The 16,284-nt window shown below is 44.7% G+C and overlaps 1 protein-coding gene across 1 annotated transcript; it reads left to right on the top strand.

Annotated features, from left to right (window-relative positions):
* The first annotated feature begins 3,523 nt into the window (after nt 1-3,523).
* Nucleotides 3,524-14,575, top strand: LOC147526865 (uncharacterized). Its single transcript, XM_086627086.1, has 6 exons — nt 3,524-3,596; nt 5,658-10,197; nt 10,771-11,010; nt 11,896-12,052; nt 13,209-13,338; nt 14,424-14,575. Exons 1-6 carry the CDS (start codon nt 3,539-3,541, stop codon nt 14,573-14,575), a joined length of 5,277 nt encoding a protein of 1,758 aa, XP_086483212.1. The 5' UTR covers nt 3,524-3,538.
* Nucleotides 14,576-16,284: the final 1,709 nt, after the last annotated feature.

Below are 16,284 nucleotides of genomic sequence, written 5' to 3'. Positions count from 1 at the left end.
AGTATATCCATTGAGGACTCTGGTGGTGTGGTGCTAATAAAACAGCGGCTATAGTACTGCTGACGGATGCCTGTCAAATTTAACAGTCTCAACACAAATCTATACTAACAGCTTGTAGAACCTAGGCTAGACAAGGAATTTGGCCATAAATACAGTACTTCTTTTTTTGCCTTGATTTTGAACACAGGAAACAAAATAATACATTACATTTATATGAAGAAGCGCAGGCCAGTCATGTTTGACTTCAAAATGGCTCTTCAGTTTGCCTCCTTGACACCTGAGAGTGTCTATTCTGTATGTAATCTTGTCCTTTCAGAACAGTGGCTGGCAAATTACACATCATCTCCTTTTCAAAATAGCAGCTGAATCATCTTCCCACTTCAGAAGAAGGAAATTCTCTTGCACGTGTTTTTTCTCCCCTCACAGTGAAAAGCATGCAATTGATAATCTCACTGTCTCTTTTTAAGCTCCTACCATTGAGTTACACCCTACCTAGACAAATATGTAACACCTACTGTGTGTAAGGTTCAAGTCCAAATAAGCACTATGCTCTAAACCTGACAAACAATAAGCATTGTCTTAAAGTAAAAAAAAAGCTATTGAATCTTGTGTTTACAGAGGCAGTAGTTCAGAGAGGAACAGCAGGTGTAACGTGTCACCAGAAAATTACAGTACAGTCAAAATAATCTTAAAAGCCTGAAAGCTAAAGATCTTTCTTGGTTTTCACTGACAAGATGGGTTTTGCTGAATGGAACCTTTCATATACCAGTTGGTATTGTCCCCAGAAGAAAATGATGATCAAGAAAGAGAATTGCTTCTAACTTCCTTCTGCAAAAGGTGTTTGAGAACTAATTTGTCCTCCTCAAAAAGACTTACTATTGCAGAATTTTTACGAGCCCGCTAGGTTACCAGCAGGAACTATTGCCATTTGGGGGTGAGAAGCGGGTCCACTTCCCACCCCCAAATGGCAATAGCAATCAAGTAGTTACAGAAGGGGCATTGCGCTTGTGCAAGCTATAGTCCCATTTGAAGAACAAAGAACCTGCTAGTAGATTCTAGCTGGGAGTTGCCATGGGTTTATGGATCACTTTTGTAATGTCTTTATGCTTGTAAAACAGTTGCACCAGATCTTATGGCTCAGGAATATGTCTTGACCAGTATTCGGGTAGTATAACTTGTGACCGTCTATGGGAAGAGACCTATGCCTTCTCAAGGGTAAGTGGTCTGCATGGACCATGAGTGTACTAACTTCTGTTTCTAGTAGAATTATTCCTTTAGTTATAATTGTAAAGTTCCGTGCTGTTTAGTGTTACCAGTACCAGGTCTGGTATCCATGCTACTTTCTGTCTATCCGTCAAACAATGTGATATGGGTTGAACTGCAGATCACAAACTTTAATCAAAGTACATAGGATGCAAAATAGCAGATCTGTTCTAATTTTGGGTAACGCAGTAATACAGTCTTGACCTCACTATCAGCGTGTGAAGACAAGACCAGGCAATGGTTAGGCTGGCAACCAGTAGAAGAAGCAGAACATAACTTGGAGATGTGGAACTTTTGGAAATGGAGCCTTCTTGAAAGCGTTCAGTGTGTTAGCTAACGTGTCAACTGTATGCTGATTTTGGGTAGAGGCACCGACTAAAAGTAGGGCCCTGCGTGTCAGATGCTGTACAAATGCCAGTCAGGACAACTTTCTTTCCCGGACAACTTACGGAGTGGGAAAAAGATGAAGTGACCTGACCTTGGTAACCACATTCAGGTGAGTGACATGGCTAGGACTGGAAATTATATCTGTCAGCACCTAATCTGTTGTATTATCTACTAGACTACTCTTTATCAGTTTGCTGAAGGATGGATAATGGTTTATTGTTATTCCCCTCAAGAGCAATCACCTCGTTCTCAGTGTCTTTGCAGTGCTTTTCTAAGCTGTCATTATGCTACTTGTCTGACTTCTGCTCATTTTTTTAACATGATTTCCACTGCACTCGCAACAGTCATGGCTATGTAATAATGTTCCCTTTTATCTCCTTAACCTGCATTGCTCTGAATTTCCTGTCTCCAAGAGTTTTGCTCGCTATTGGTGTGTGTGCAGGTGCCTGAGGTATACTGCTTACTGTCTTCAAGTGAATATTTGCAAGGACACTAGAGCCTTATGGTTAAAGGTAAAAGAAGTGTAACTGCAACTTTGCCTAAGAAGCCTCTGGTCTCTTCTTCGGTTATTGTGAAAGTTTAAATTGTGTGCTTGTTAAGTGTTTGTAGCGCTTGTTCTTTCACTATGGTTCTCATTCCTGTCTCCCCAGAATGTTAGTTCAGGCTGCTCTGAGCCAGGTGGGGTTAGTTGGTGTACTGTAATCTGCTTCTCTTCAGCGTGTGTTCTCTTTTCTCTGCTTCCCTTGAGTTAAGGGCATGATTTGCCAACACCTGTAGGCCTAGGGAAGAAAAGATCCAGCAGGCTTGATAGACTGATGGAAGCAGCACCACCAGCAGCCTTCCTTGTGATCTAAAGCTAAGTGGAGGGTCACAGGGAGAAAATGTCCATCTTATTTGGGCTCACAGAGCCAAACACCTACATAAATGGATTCCTTTAGTGAAGTGTCGCCATCTGGGATCCAGACTGATCCTTGTGTATATTTATCTCAGCACAAACTGTCAAAACCTTCTGTCCCTTATTGGGTAGAATTATAGAATTACAGAACAGATCAGTTGGACGGGACTTACAACGATCATCTCATCCAACTGCCTGACCCCCTCAGGGCTGACCAAAAGTTACAGCGTGCTATTAAGGGCATTGTCCAAATGCCTCAATCACTGACAGGCTTGGGGCATCAACCATCTCTCTAGGAAGCCTGTTCCAGTGTTTGACCACCCTCTCGGTAAAGAAATGCCTCCTAATGTCCAGTCTGAACCTCCCTTGACGCAGCTTTGAACCATTCCCATGCGTCCCATCCCTGGATCCCAGGGAGAAGAGATCAGCACCTCCCTCTCCACACCCCCTCCCTCAGGAAGCTGTAGAGAGCAATGAGGTCGCCCCTCAGCCTCCTCCAAACTAGACAAACCCAAAGTTCTCAGCTGCTCCTCACAGAACATGCCTTCCAGTCCTTTCACCAGCTTCGTTGCCCTCCTCTGGATGCATTCAAGGATCTTCACGCCCTTCTTAAATTGTGGGGCCCAGAACGGCACCCAGTACTCAAGTTAGTGTTTTAACTCTTTCTTCAGATATAAAGAGCTGCCTTGCATAGGCAACCTCTCATATTCACAGTCACATTTTCCATCGTTGCCATGCACATGAGCACACTCTCTTCTTTTGTTAAAAATCAATTTATTCCAATTGGTGCAGGCTTTTGGTTTGGGTTTTTTTTTTTTGGAACAGATTATTGGTTGCTGTCTGACATAAGCTCTTATAAAGTAACCCAATACTCTGCCCTTCCAGAACAAACACAGCAAATGCCCAGTGCTAAGAGGCAACAGTGACTCCTCAGCGAGCTGCTTCCTGTCTGAATATATTGTTATTGGGGTGGCTCAGGAGCTGCTTCACAAGATGCAGGAAAAATTCCCCATCTTTATTCTGATTGCGGCTGGACTATTGGATTTATCTGGTGAGTGACATGTTTTGTTCTAATCTCAATTGCTGTCTTTCTGCCTTCTTCTCCTCTATTATCAGTGAGCAGAAAAACCATGCTAAATATTATGCCATCAGTCTCAGGTGTGTGACAACAATGAGATGAAGGAGCAACTTCTCTGTGTTTGTACAGCTGTGCCGTAAGGCTCACGATTTGGTTTAAATGGTTTCTGTTGTGGGAATATTAGTGGCCCCAAATCAGGACACTGCTATGCTACTTAGCCAAGCTAAGAGACAGCCCATTCCCCAAAGAATACATTGTCTCCTTCAGGTGGGGGAAAACAAAGGAAAAATAGAGTCACTTTTCACTGAGTAGGTCCATAACGGAACTGAGGATCAAACCCACGTCTGTCGAAGCCTTGTTCAGAATATACTTTTCCAGGCACTGCTGTTTATCACATTAAGCATGGGCTCTCCTCTTCACCATGCAGTAACACACTGTTCTGCATTTTCTTTGGGAACAGCTGTCCTGCCACGTATTTCTGACAGCATTAAATGAATGGTGGGTTTGTAATGCTGTCATGCCTCAAACGAGTTCCTAGGGCTGCTGTCGCTCATTGCAGGGAACCAGCCAGTCTTTGCTTCCTACCACTTACTGTGTGCCTGTGAGCATACCCTACAAATGTATATAAAATTAACTTGGCTAATGAAAGCAGTCTTGTGTCTTCAGGCAGACTGTTCTCTTCAGTAAAGATAAACTCGGGAAGTGGTGCCAAAGAATTTTCCACCTAATTAGTAATTCTGTTCTTTTTGTGTGGTTTGTTTGTTACGTTTTTTTCAAATTACCTTGTCCCCCTGCAAGGTGTATTTGTTGTTATTTACACCACTTTCTTTATGCAAGACCTTAATTCAGTAGGTGCTTGTCTTTATAGACAGGTCGCTTGTATTGCTTTCCAAGTTGGGGCTAAACCATGGGAGTTTCATTTGTTTATACAAAACCATAATTCAAAATATTTTATAGATTTAACATACCAGTCTTCATCATCCGTTAACTTCCTTTTTTTTTCCTAGCAATACATCGCTTTTTTGGGTTCCCTTATATCAGCTTACCTGCTCACTGTTGACTGAAAGTAGTACTGATTCTCCAAATGACCACAGAGAAGTTGCAATCTCCTCTTAAGGCACCACGCTTGGATGTTAACCCCAGGGATTGCATCTGAAGTGAAACGGCTAAACCTCTGCTTTGCCTTTGTCAAAAACCACAGTTTAAATGCTTAACACTTAAATGCATAATCACTTTTTAGCTTTTAGATACATGTATTTGCTGGCAGGTGCCTAAGGGAAAATGCTTAAAGTTTTTGGAGAGGAAAGTACATTAATATTTTAGTCCACGGTTTGGAAAGTATACTTGGGAATGTCAATCTGCTGAATGTGAAGACAGAAAAAAAGTATAATGTGTGGATAAAACAATAGCCATTTAAACCATAGGTCTGCCTCTTTAAATGCTAAAATATCTGCTTTTGATTTGAGAAGTTCAAAGTAGAGAAGTTACTATGTTCTGTCTGCTCTGTGTCACTTCCATAAAACAAAGCAGCTTTGTCCTGCCTAGTCACCCAGTATGAATCGCAAAACTCATCACAGGACTGGGAGGGATACTGGGGGAGGAAGAGTGGTTAAGGAGAGCCAGGAGCCTGAGCTCATTCATGTATATATTAATCTTGCTTTACTATTAAAGAGCTACCAGCCTGTCCTCGGGAAACCCTAGAGTTTCGTTCTCCCTGCATCTTCGGCTGCCATTTATATCCTTGTACAATTAAGACAACGGGTTCCTCTCTGGCTGGCTAATGCTTTGTATCTGTATGGCAGAAGTATGAAGTGCCATCCTTCATATGGCACTGAATAGAAACAGCAGAGAATCAGATTCATAGCAGTTGGCTGAAAGAATGGCAGTGCCAGAGCTGCCTATCCTCCCTCCTGTATGGTTCCAGTGGCCACTTAACTTTCCACTTCCTGCTCAGCCTGTTGCAAAGTGCTGCTGCAAGCTGTTAAAAGTTCATGAACAACTGAATAGGCAAAGGGCTTGTTTTCTGTTCATTAGGTGCCTCCAGGAGTGAACATCTTGTCAGTGAAATATTAGGCCTGAGCTTTCCTGGAGGAGCCCAACCAAGAGCTGAGAGCAGCCCAGCACCCAGCGAAGTGTTCTCCATTACAGAAGATAACTCAGATGAGGTGACCTTTAATTTTCAGAGTCCAGCAGCTGATCCTGCCAAGGAAATGACAGCTGACTTCATTCCTATCCATACAGAGACAGCTGCAAAAAGAACAGCCGTGCTGCCTAAGGAGTTGGCTAGAAACTTGGAGGTGCCTGAGGAACTGCACACAGAAACAGCAGCTTTAAAACTCCAGGATGGACACACGTTTCCTAGAAAGCTCTTGAGTAGCATAAGCATCCCTGCCTCCACACAAGGATCACAGGCTACCACATATCTGGAGCAGCCAGACGGGTCACCACAAGGAAAACCAGAAAATATTACTGAGGCTGGTTTCAGTCCTACCAGCTCTGGCACTGGGCTGCCCCATCCGTTTCTCGGTGGAGGGACACATCAAAACTCTCCTGAGTTTACAGCTGCTTCTTCCATTCCTGTTATCAAGCAGATGGAGGTGCCAAAACCTAAAACGTCTCTTCTGACTTCAACAATGAATTTTCATCCTTCAAGAAAAGAAACAGCAGCATCTCCATTTCCCACCAGAGTTAAGATTGCTCTTGAACATGCGAGGGTGGATTGGTTACCCACAGGAATGCCTCCCACTAACAACAGGCCAAAAGACACAAATCCACAAGTCCAGCCTGACAGCAAAGCTAGTGTGACACCTCCACACCTGAAGAAGACTCAGAGTATGGATCCTAGAGTTACAACTTCTGCATTCCTACAAAAGCCAACTTCAGAGGACCTTGATGCAGTCTATTCCAGAATGACACAGACAACGGCTATTCAGTTTTCCCCTATTTTATCTCTGAAGCAAGAAACAACAGGCAGTAAAGCCAGAAACTCAATAACAGCTGTAATAAATGGTTTGGGACGCCCAACCCAATTGCCTGCTCTTCAGACACTCCCACAAGGCAGCGTACATTCTTCATTATTGATGCACCTGGAAGCTCTAGTTCCTGATGACTTACTTCCGTCTCCATTTCAAGGGCCCGTTAGCACAACTGATAGACAACAGCCCCTCTCTTTGTACCAGACTCTCAACCGTACTAAACAACATGTTTCCCAGGAAACTAACAGGAGCTCTCAAGAAATCACAGGTCTAGTTTTGCAGAGAGATACTGCTTATCAGACGACGACAAGTAAACCTGAAAAGTCCAGATCCCCTGACAGCCCACAGGCTTCTGCTAATTCATCCTCATTAAGCAAATCATGGATTTCTGCACTAAAACTTTCCCAAACTACTAAAGAGCTAAGAGGAGTAACATCTTCACTCTTTCCAGGTGCATTTACCTTTGAGAACGCAGCCCTTCAACCTGTAAGCACTTTTGATTCTGTTCATGCAAGGCTTCAGCCACCAGGTACATCTTTTCCTACTTATGTTGGATTGCAGCTGATGGGCATCCCCACCTCTGCTGAGAAAGGACTTCACATACCAACTTCATCCACATCTACTCGTTCTGGGTCTTGGGTTCAAGGCATTTCTGCCCATTCTGTGTCTCAGGAAACCTTCCCTATGATGCTGCAGATGAGCACAGTGGAAGACTCCAAGAGAAATAAAAGTCTCCCACAGCAAATAAGTGAAACCAGTTCTCCGCTACTGACTCCACAAGCCAGCACAGTCCCCAGCTTCTCTGGACTGCATGACAATGGGAACCAGAATGTTCCTCTTCACAGCTTTGTCCCTTCAGACTCCCAGATACAGCAAGCTGGCACCCTGGCAGCTTATGCTTCAGAACTGCCCTCACTCCATGCACAGGGAAGCCAGTCCAGCTCAACAACAGCACATCTTGAACCAGTGGTGCCTAGTGTTTCTGATGAGATCCCAGCATATCTAGCACAAGCACTAGTGCAGCAGTTTGGTATGTCACATGATGCAGCTACCAAAAACCTCAGTGCTTTTAGAGGTGATCAACTTACAATGCTACCATCATCCCCATACTTGTCTTTTCTGCTTAAAAGTACTAATGACATGATATGCCTGCAGCCCATGCAAGATTCCCCTCTACCTACAAAATTCCCAAATACCAGTGTTGGGGGTCTAGTTTCCATTCAGCAGATCCTGGCAGCATCGAATTCTTCGGCGCTGAACCTTGCAAACTTATCAAATCTGAGTTCTTCCAGCTTAATTCTGATTAAGCCAGTATTTATCCTTTTGCCCACCGACAGACCAGATTTGCAGGTGATGCTCTCTCCTGAGGGTGAAGATGACCACAAAACTACTCTCTTGTTCACAAGCAAGCAAGACCTGAATTCGGGTACCCTTGAAAGCATCCATACTATGCCAATGAAAACTAGTTCCTCTTATCCCACTAGTAAGTCTTTGAGGCCTGAAACTACTCTCTCCACCACGTCTAATCAACAAGCGGAGAAAACAAAAGTAACTTCTCAGCCACTGCAGACTAATCCTAATTATACAGCCATCACTAGTTTGTTTCAAGCTGTTACCTCAGCATCAAATCATTTGCTGGACTCACAGAGAAGCATAAGCACTACAGTGCAGGCCATGCATCTGCACAGACTGCCTGAAGAGATGCAGGTACCTGCTCCCAGTTCCCAAGAGGCCAAGGGGACTGATTTGCTTTCACTTAGTGGTATGTTAGCAGAGCCTTTCACCTCCACTGCACCACCGTTAGTGGTGTCTGCACAGCATAGCCCCCGTGTTTCCCCCGAAATATTTTTCACTGCTGAAAAGCCACATTCTTCTTCTGTAATTCCTTTACTGTCAGCAAAGGGACTCCCCGATTTGCAAATGCCTGCCCAACCTCCATTTACTATCACCGGGACCGTAGATCCAGTTCAACATATTAAGAAACTAATGCTGCAAACTACAGGCCATCACCAAGGCTTGGTGCCCACGCCTTCCTCTGTCCATGCACACTGCACAGAGTGTTTGGTCTTGCACTCAGCTAGAACCATAAAATACCCATTAAAGACATTCACAAGCATCATGCCTTCGCAGTCCACATCGCAAAGGCTCCCAAGTACTGAGTCACTTCAAAGGCTGCCATCACAAGCTCAGTTTGTATCCAGCATATCATCAGCTTTCTCAGTGCTTGCAGCTGGAAATGATCACCAAGATTCAGCAGTGGGCAGCACGGCCTGTTCAGGAGGAGTCACTATGTGTGCTAAAGCAGCACAAACCCGCACCACTTCTATAAAACCTGATCTTACTAAACATTTGGAATTTGTTCCCATTGTGCCTAAGACTTTTATAATGACAGAGGGACCAACAATAGCACGTGCTCTGTTTTCAACAAAGGTCCAAATGAAAACAACTGTTTCTCGGAAACTTCTGCCTACAATTACCCGTCCAAGGATGTATACCAGCTCTCCTGCAAGCCCACCTTCACCTGTGTCTACACACGTTCCCCTGCTGTCAGCCATGAAACGTGACCAAATCCATCGAGCCCTTGCTAAACTGTTCACACAGGCCAATGTTGGAGAAAATATAAAGCCAACCGAAATCAGCACAAGTGCAAGAAAAATAGGAACTGGTAAATTCTTGGGAACGAGCGTATCTCTGTCAGCCTTGTTTAACACAAGGACACAGCAACCCCCGACAGCCGTTTTCAGGAATAAGGTTGGTTTAACTTCAGTACAACCATCTGTGTCTGCAGAACCTATTATTGCTCTTGAGGGACAGCCTAAATTGACACAGACCACATTGCAGTCTCCACTAGCAATGACTTCTCTCTCTGCAGCTAAGAATGATTATATCACTACTTCAGACAAGAAAGTGTTTCTCCTGCCAACATCAACTACTGGATCTGATCCAAACATGGTGCTGCCTGCCATTGCCAGAGTGAACAAATCAACTGTGGTCTCTACATCAATGGGGAAGAGTGAGGACATGTTAGTGAAAGGAGATGCAGCCACTGCTAGCCAGCTGCCCACTCAGGCACTCGTGTCTTCACCTCATCAAGCATCAGCAAGGCACCCTTTGGAGAAGGTATCACTGAAAGTTAACATTGAACACAAGACTGGTCATTCCGGCCCTGATGCTGTTATGCATGCCACTGGGCCATCTACAACAAAAGCATTTTCTGTCACTGCTAATAGGCTTGTAAATAAGGTTACTAATCAGTCACCTGTCTTCAATAAAGTAGCTGTCAATGACACTGAGATGCTTTTAGCCAGAGATCTGACCCAGTTCCTTCCAAATCCAGAAAGACCCTCATATTCTTCTCGGAGTCTGGTAGCGCTCACACCATGGGGGAACTCCTTGCTGGGTGTTGCAAACACTGGACAGTCTGAGAGGCTGTTCTTGAACACAGAGGCAGAGGAGATGTTTAGAACAAATGAAGTAACAGAAGAAGCAGCTGAAAGCTCAGTAACTGTTCTAACACTGCTGGATTCGGAGCCCAGTGCACTGCTGATTGAATCACACCAGAGGAGGGTTTTGCAGTCAGATGCTGCTATTCTGAATGGGTAATTATCTCAATGCATTTGCTGTTACATATTTATGCTGTGTGATTTAAGGAGAGGGGGTTAATATCCCAATTGTTCCATAGGCTGAGTAGCATGAGTATGCTGTATTGTTGTTTTAAAAACACTGTGTTAAGCAATGACATCACATTTTTTTTAAAAAAAGAGGTCTTTACACATTTCAGCTATTAATACTGTCCTTCAGACCTGGTTTTCTTTTTAACAGTAAATAGCCTTTGACTCTCTGCCTCTCCTCCCAAAAACAATCTACATGCAGTTTTGCAAGCAGGAACATTTGATATTGCTCAAGCAATCCAGCATGCTGGCAAAGAAGGTAGATATTCCCACACAGTAAAACACTTCCAAGTTCCCCTCAGTTCAACTGATTTGACTGTGCAGAGAGGCAGGAGATGGTTCTGATCATGGGAGGCTCTGTCATTCCAGGGTCTACGTGTACTCCCTTTGTTTCAACTTACTGTTTGGTTTCCCGGAGGAACTTCACCCTAAGGCTGTTTTATTCTGAACAGGCTGTGGAACCTAGCTGGGCCTCAGCGTTTTTTCCTTCTTTCCCTAAAGCCTTGCAGTTGTGAGCGACGATGTCTGCAGCTCCGGTAACTACACCGTGCAGATGAGCCTGCGCCCTGCTGCAGAAACAGGCCCTGAGAGTGAAGGGTCAGCACCTTCCCAGGAGACTTTCCTGGCTTTAATCGCTGTGCAGAGCAACAGCAGCCAGCCCGTGCTCCAGATCCGGTCATGCTGCGTGACGCCTTCCGCCAGCCCAGGGGGACCAGGCGCGACGTGCTGCCTGTTCCGCAGGTCAGACATGGAGCTGCAGGGATGGGCGTAGCTTGGCATGGCTCTTTGGCCTGGGCTGCGGGTGGGCTGATCCTTAGAGAGTGCTCTCTCTTGTATCCTGTGGCTGCAGTCTGATCTCTTTGGAGCTTGGAGTAAGCTCAAAGCAGTGAGAATGAATCTGAGAGCGCTGCCTGGTCCCTTAGTTATCTTGTAATTAATACTAAGGGCTTGATAAGACAAAGAACCCTCAGGGGAAAAAATCTCTCCTCACCCTTTGACTTATGTAAATAAGCAGTCTGCTTCTCCGCACCATGCCGTCACAGATGTCAGGTTTGCAGCATCCTCCTGCACTTCCTGAGAGGGGATGACACAGCCTCAGTGCAGAGTAGTCCAACGATGGGAGCCAGGCTTCTCCACAAGCCTCCGTTTCCCCATCAGCATTTCACGGCTGTTCTTGCCTAACCTGTCTGGGTTGAGCACAGGGAAACTGGCAGATTCGTCAGTCGATGTTTGTGAAACCACTGGGGCACGAGTGTGCGTTGGAAGCGCTACGTGTTACTGTCATCAGTAAAAGGGCTGTATCAGCTACAGCGGGAGATCACCTCTGCAGTGCTTCTGAATATTTCTAGATCAGGGAATGATTATCAGGCTCCAGCAGACATTTTAATAGTTGTAGCAAAATCAACCTCCAGGAAGCAATTTGGCTGCTCTAGGACTGTGGCCTTCGCAGCAGACACAGGTACAGCCTGAGACGCTGACGTTTTGTGGACCTTTGTTTGACTTTTACTCTGTAGATGCAGGTACCTGGCTTAAACTTGTGCAGAACTGTATCAGCAGATCCCCCTCTTCCCTGCTTTAGTCAGGGAGAGCTGGAATTTGAAACTGTTTGCCATTTGTCCTTGCCAGGTTGCCATTTGAATGCAGGCACATCCAGTTACTGCAGAGCAGTAAGTCCAGAGCTGCCAGCTTCACCATCCAGCCATTCCAGATGCTGAATCACTCAGTGGCCTACTTGCACTGTGAGCTTAATGTCTGTCTGCATGGCAAAACAGGGTGTGAACAGGTACGTGGGATGGGTCCACTCTCACTGGTCTAAGGAACTTTCAGAAAAATTTGGTGCTTCTAGCAAGTACAGCTGATTCAGTAAAGAATCTTGATGGTAAATTATAGAGCCCCACCTTCTGCCAGCTCATACAGTTCTTAATCTCCTGCGTTCTCTGTGTCTCCTAAATCCCCAGCTGAATGTCTACTCCAGTTAAGCTGAGCTCACAGTGCTTTATTTTCACTTTATGACCACAATTTACCATTGCTCTGTGTAATCAACATAAGAAGCATATCAACAAATAAGCAAGTGGCAACCTTGTAGGATGATCATAAGGAAAAGGCCCAGCAGAGCTATGTAATTTTGCATTGCAGAATTATGTAAAAGGCCTCAAATCTAACTCTATATTGGATTGTGCTGGGTCTGGGATGTGGAAGTTTTCAAGCTTCCCCAAGCTTGGAGGATTCTGGGAAAAGGCTTCTGTGAAACACTTGGCACAGCGGCTAATACTTAGCCATAGGCTGTGCTATGAATTTAAAAGGCACAGCACTACCGAAGTAATGCAAACAAGTGTTTGAGATGGATGTAGAGGAGACATTCATGAAAGTTTGAGTGGCTGTGCTGCATAGTAGAGCTAGAAAAGCTCTGACAATTCAGCCAGTCAGGCTGAGCCTGCTTTTAAGACGCTTTGGCAGGAATTAGAAAATCAGTTGCATGGGCATGTGACGGATGAATATCTGCATCTTGCATATGCCTTGCTTGCTCTAACAGGATTTTATGGCCTGCAGACACAATCATTGAGCCTAAAAAGAGTTGGACTCTCTGGGAAAGAACTCAGCTGTCTCCCGTAGCAAAGTCATCACATCGAGATCGTACTGTATCTGGCCAATCCCTTTGTTAAAAGTCTGGAAGATGAGTTAATGATATGAAACGGTAGCAATAGGTGCTAATCCCTAGGGAAAAGAAATTAGGGAATAGAGATTTACATATGGGCTGGTCCAGGCATTAGGCAACTCACTGTTTGGAATGACAGCAGTGCTGGACAAAGACCCAATCTGAGGAGGCCTGCTCCAATCAGCACAGTGGTTGCTGTAGACTGCACACAGTCACTAGTGCAGGAGATTCTGTTCAGGTGCCACCAGTTCACTTTCAAATGCTTTTCATATGTCTTTCCCAGGACTGCTTTGAGAGCATGGAGCCACTCCTCCAGCCAAGTGACAGAAACAGCTATGGAAACCTGCACAACCTGATCTCATTTGGTCCAGTTTGGAGAATGAAGAGCAGGTTTCTATATAAACCTGTGGAAGGTAGGTCTCCTTTTTTCCTTCTTTCTCTCTGTGTCTCGCAGAAGTTTCTGTTGGACTTTTCCTGCTGTAAGAAAAACAGTACACTTTTTAACAACTTTCTTGACAGCCATCCGGTATGACTAGATTATATCTCAACAACGCCTCATCTTTGCTTTGGCCTTCCTAAATCCCAAACATGATGGTTAATTAGTATCAGATCCGATAGATTTTCAGACAAGAGACACAACCAAATGTATTCTGTGCAGAACTGAAGCTTTAGAAGGAGGTGAGGTGAGAAAAGTAAGGCAGAACATCCTCTAGCTGAAAACAATTTTCCTGCATGTTGCAGTATTTTGCTGAAACGTATTGACTGAGGATGAGGAATGTCATTAAAATATTTGAGACACATCTACTAACTCTTTCCTTCAGGTGTCTTGAGTTTTAGGTGAGATGAGATGGGAGGAATCAGGGTATAGGGGCCTCCTTTTAAATATTTTTTTCTATTAACTTTGCAGCTTGTAGAATGAAAAAGCAGTGCAGTCATTTCTTGTACTGAGCTTAGGGAAGAGTCTCTATATTTAGAGGTAGTTATCTGGTATGGCAAGGAAACACCATCCACAGGTAACTGTAAAAAAAAAAAAAAAAAAAAAAAAACAACTAACTAAAAAATCTAACTTATGAAAGTTACGTGCAGAATGAGGTTGGACGTGAGTCAGGAGCATTTTCTTTTTTCTTTCTGTTCAAAGGAGAAATACAGCAGCTAGTTAATGTTAATTAGATGTTGTCCAGCAATTTCAAAGGAGTGACACTGAACCTGGCACATCATGAGCATAAGAGACTTAAATCCACTGGCACCATCCCTGAGAGTCACCTTACTTCTTGTGTCTTTTACTTGTTTATGCAAAGAATATTTACTGCTGGGATCTTACGGCAAAGAAGGTAGTGTGTTTGAAAAGGCACTACCTGTTCAGACTACTCTATGGGAAGAAAGTTAGCCATACCTGCTTGGCATGCTACAAAGATGAATGGAAATTTAACCTTCCCTTTCTTCTCCCTCCCTCTCTCAGCACCGTTCCCTGCTCGATTACTCTTTTCCTTATTTCCAGGTCCTGATTCTGCCGTGCTGGTACCCATTCTGCTGGGATCCCTTACTGGCTTTGCTGTCTTGGGCAGTGCTTTCATAAGCCTTTGTCTGCATCATAGACAGAAAACCAAAAGCCTACGCTATCCACAAGTTGGAGAAATCCATGGCCTGTGATCTACAAGCAGCTAACTGGTCATGCAGATCCCACACCACTGCTACAATGATCAGAAAAGCAATTGATTTTGCTCTGCACACTGTATTGCTTTCATAGGGCTTTTGCTGACCCAGTGAGCAAGATACCTCTACCTTAAGCATGTCTCTCCTTCCTTACTTTCCTTCTGCACGAGTGAGTCCACAAACTGCAGATTGGGGAAAGAATTGTAGTAGTGGTCCAGCTATAAGGAAGAGCAGAACTTAAAATGCAGTATGTGCAAGCACCACCACACAGCCTGTTCACAGAAATAGGAAAGCAGACAGGAAATCAGAGTGCAGAAGAGCCACATAAAATAGAGCCCTGTAGACTGGAGCCCTTCCGTCAAGGAGAATGGATTGTTAGGAAAAATGATGAAAGCCAAGTTTATTGATTGAGAATGTGGACAGGACCCAAGAGTCCCAGAGACCCAGCCGCTCAGCTTTACATCTTTTCTCACATCTAAAGAGCTGACTCCCTTTCTCCTTTTGCTTTACTCACATTCCTATTTTCTCACTTTCAGTGGAAGCAAGTTTCCACTAACCACCTGTTGGTAAAATCCACCTAGTGGGAGAAAGTTAAGAATGCACATTTTTGTCCGTAAGGCTGAATTTGAGAGCACACAAAAAGAACTCACCAGGTTCAACTTCCAGATCCAGTTGCTTTTCTGTTGATGCCAGAATGCAGGCAGGAAAGGGGCCATTGCCAGGGCACCTTGTGTCAAATGCAACGGAGAAGTAGCTTGCGCTTCCACCTGGATCAGTCTTCCTCCAAGAACTTCTTCAGGTACGGAGCTAAAAATTCTAGGTCAACACTCAATGACAAATACCCTTCAGAAATAATAATCGTTTGTATCGCAGTAGCGCTAAGGAAACCAGCACCGCATTGTATTTGACATTGATTTCCCTACAGAGATAGTGCCTGTGTGACGTCATTAAAGACATATCTGCACAAGACCCAGACGAGTGTCGTTAAACCCTTCTTACAGCTGGGGAGTCAAAGCATAAAGCAACTAAAGGCATGCATGCATCAGTACTCCAAAAGAGCCAGGAAGGAGTTCAGGTCTCCTGTGCCCTTTAACCCTGCTCTTTAACCGAAGGACTGTTCTCTTTCCTGAAATAAGTTTGTAAACAGGGTCCCTGAGACTGGCACGGCAGGTTCTGCACAAAATGGTGGTGAAAGGAATACAACTTGAAAAGCTGTACTGCTTTTTGCACTAAAATGCACCTGAAACGTGGTCACGTTTGAAGCACTGCAGCCTCTTAGAAATGCAAACACGAGCGCTTTGTGATTCTGAAGGAGTCTGGCATGGTGCCCAGGTACAGCCACGGGCAGAGTGGGGTGCCACATCCTGGACACCACAGCTGACACAAACGGGGGCCATAGGCAGGGGAAGAGGGGGGCTCAGCATCTGCCTCGCAGCGAGGCGTCGGCAGTCGCCTCAGCAATGAGAGCTGGCAACGATCTTCAGGGACAGATCAGGTACGATCTTCAAGGGGATCAGCAACAGCCTTTTTGGGGACAGTAGTCAACGTTCTCAGGGAAGGGGTGTTCAGCATTCATCTGGCAGTGAGGGGGAACAAAGCATCTCAGGGTGAGGATGTTTAGAGTCATTGGCGTGGGGGTGGCTAGCAACCACCACAAAGGCTGGTCAGCAGCAGCATTTTGCCGCCTTTTTTTTTTTTTTGGTGAA

The sequence above is a fragment of the Tauraco erythrolophus genome, chromosome 26, assembly GCF_009769465.1.
Source record: "Tauraco erythrolophus isolate bTauEry1 chromosome 26, bTauEry1.pri, whole genome shotgun sequence".
In the NCBI taxonomy this organism is placed as follows: domain Eukaryota; kingdom Metazoa; phylum Chordata; class Aves; order Musophagiformes; family Musophagidae; genus Tauraco; species Tauraco erythrolophus.
The sequence above is the reverse complement of the archived record's forward strand: the minus strand, read 5'-3'. Positions and strand labels throughout refer to the sequence as shown.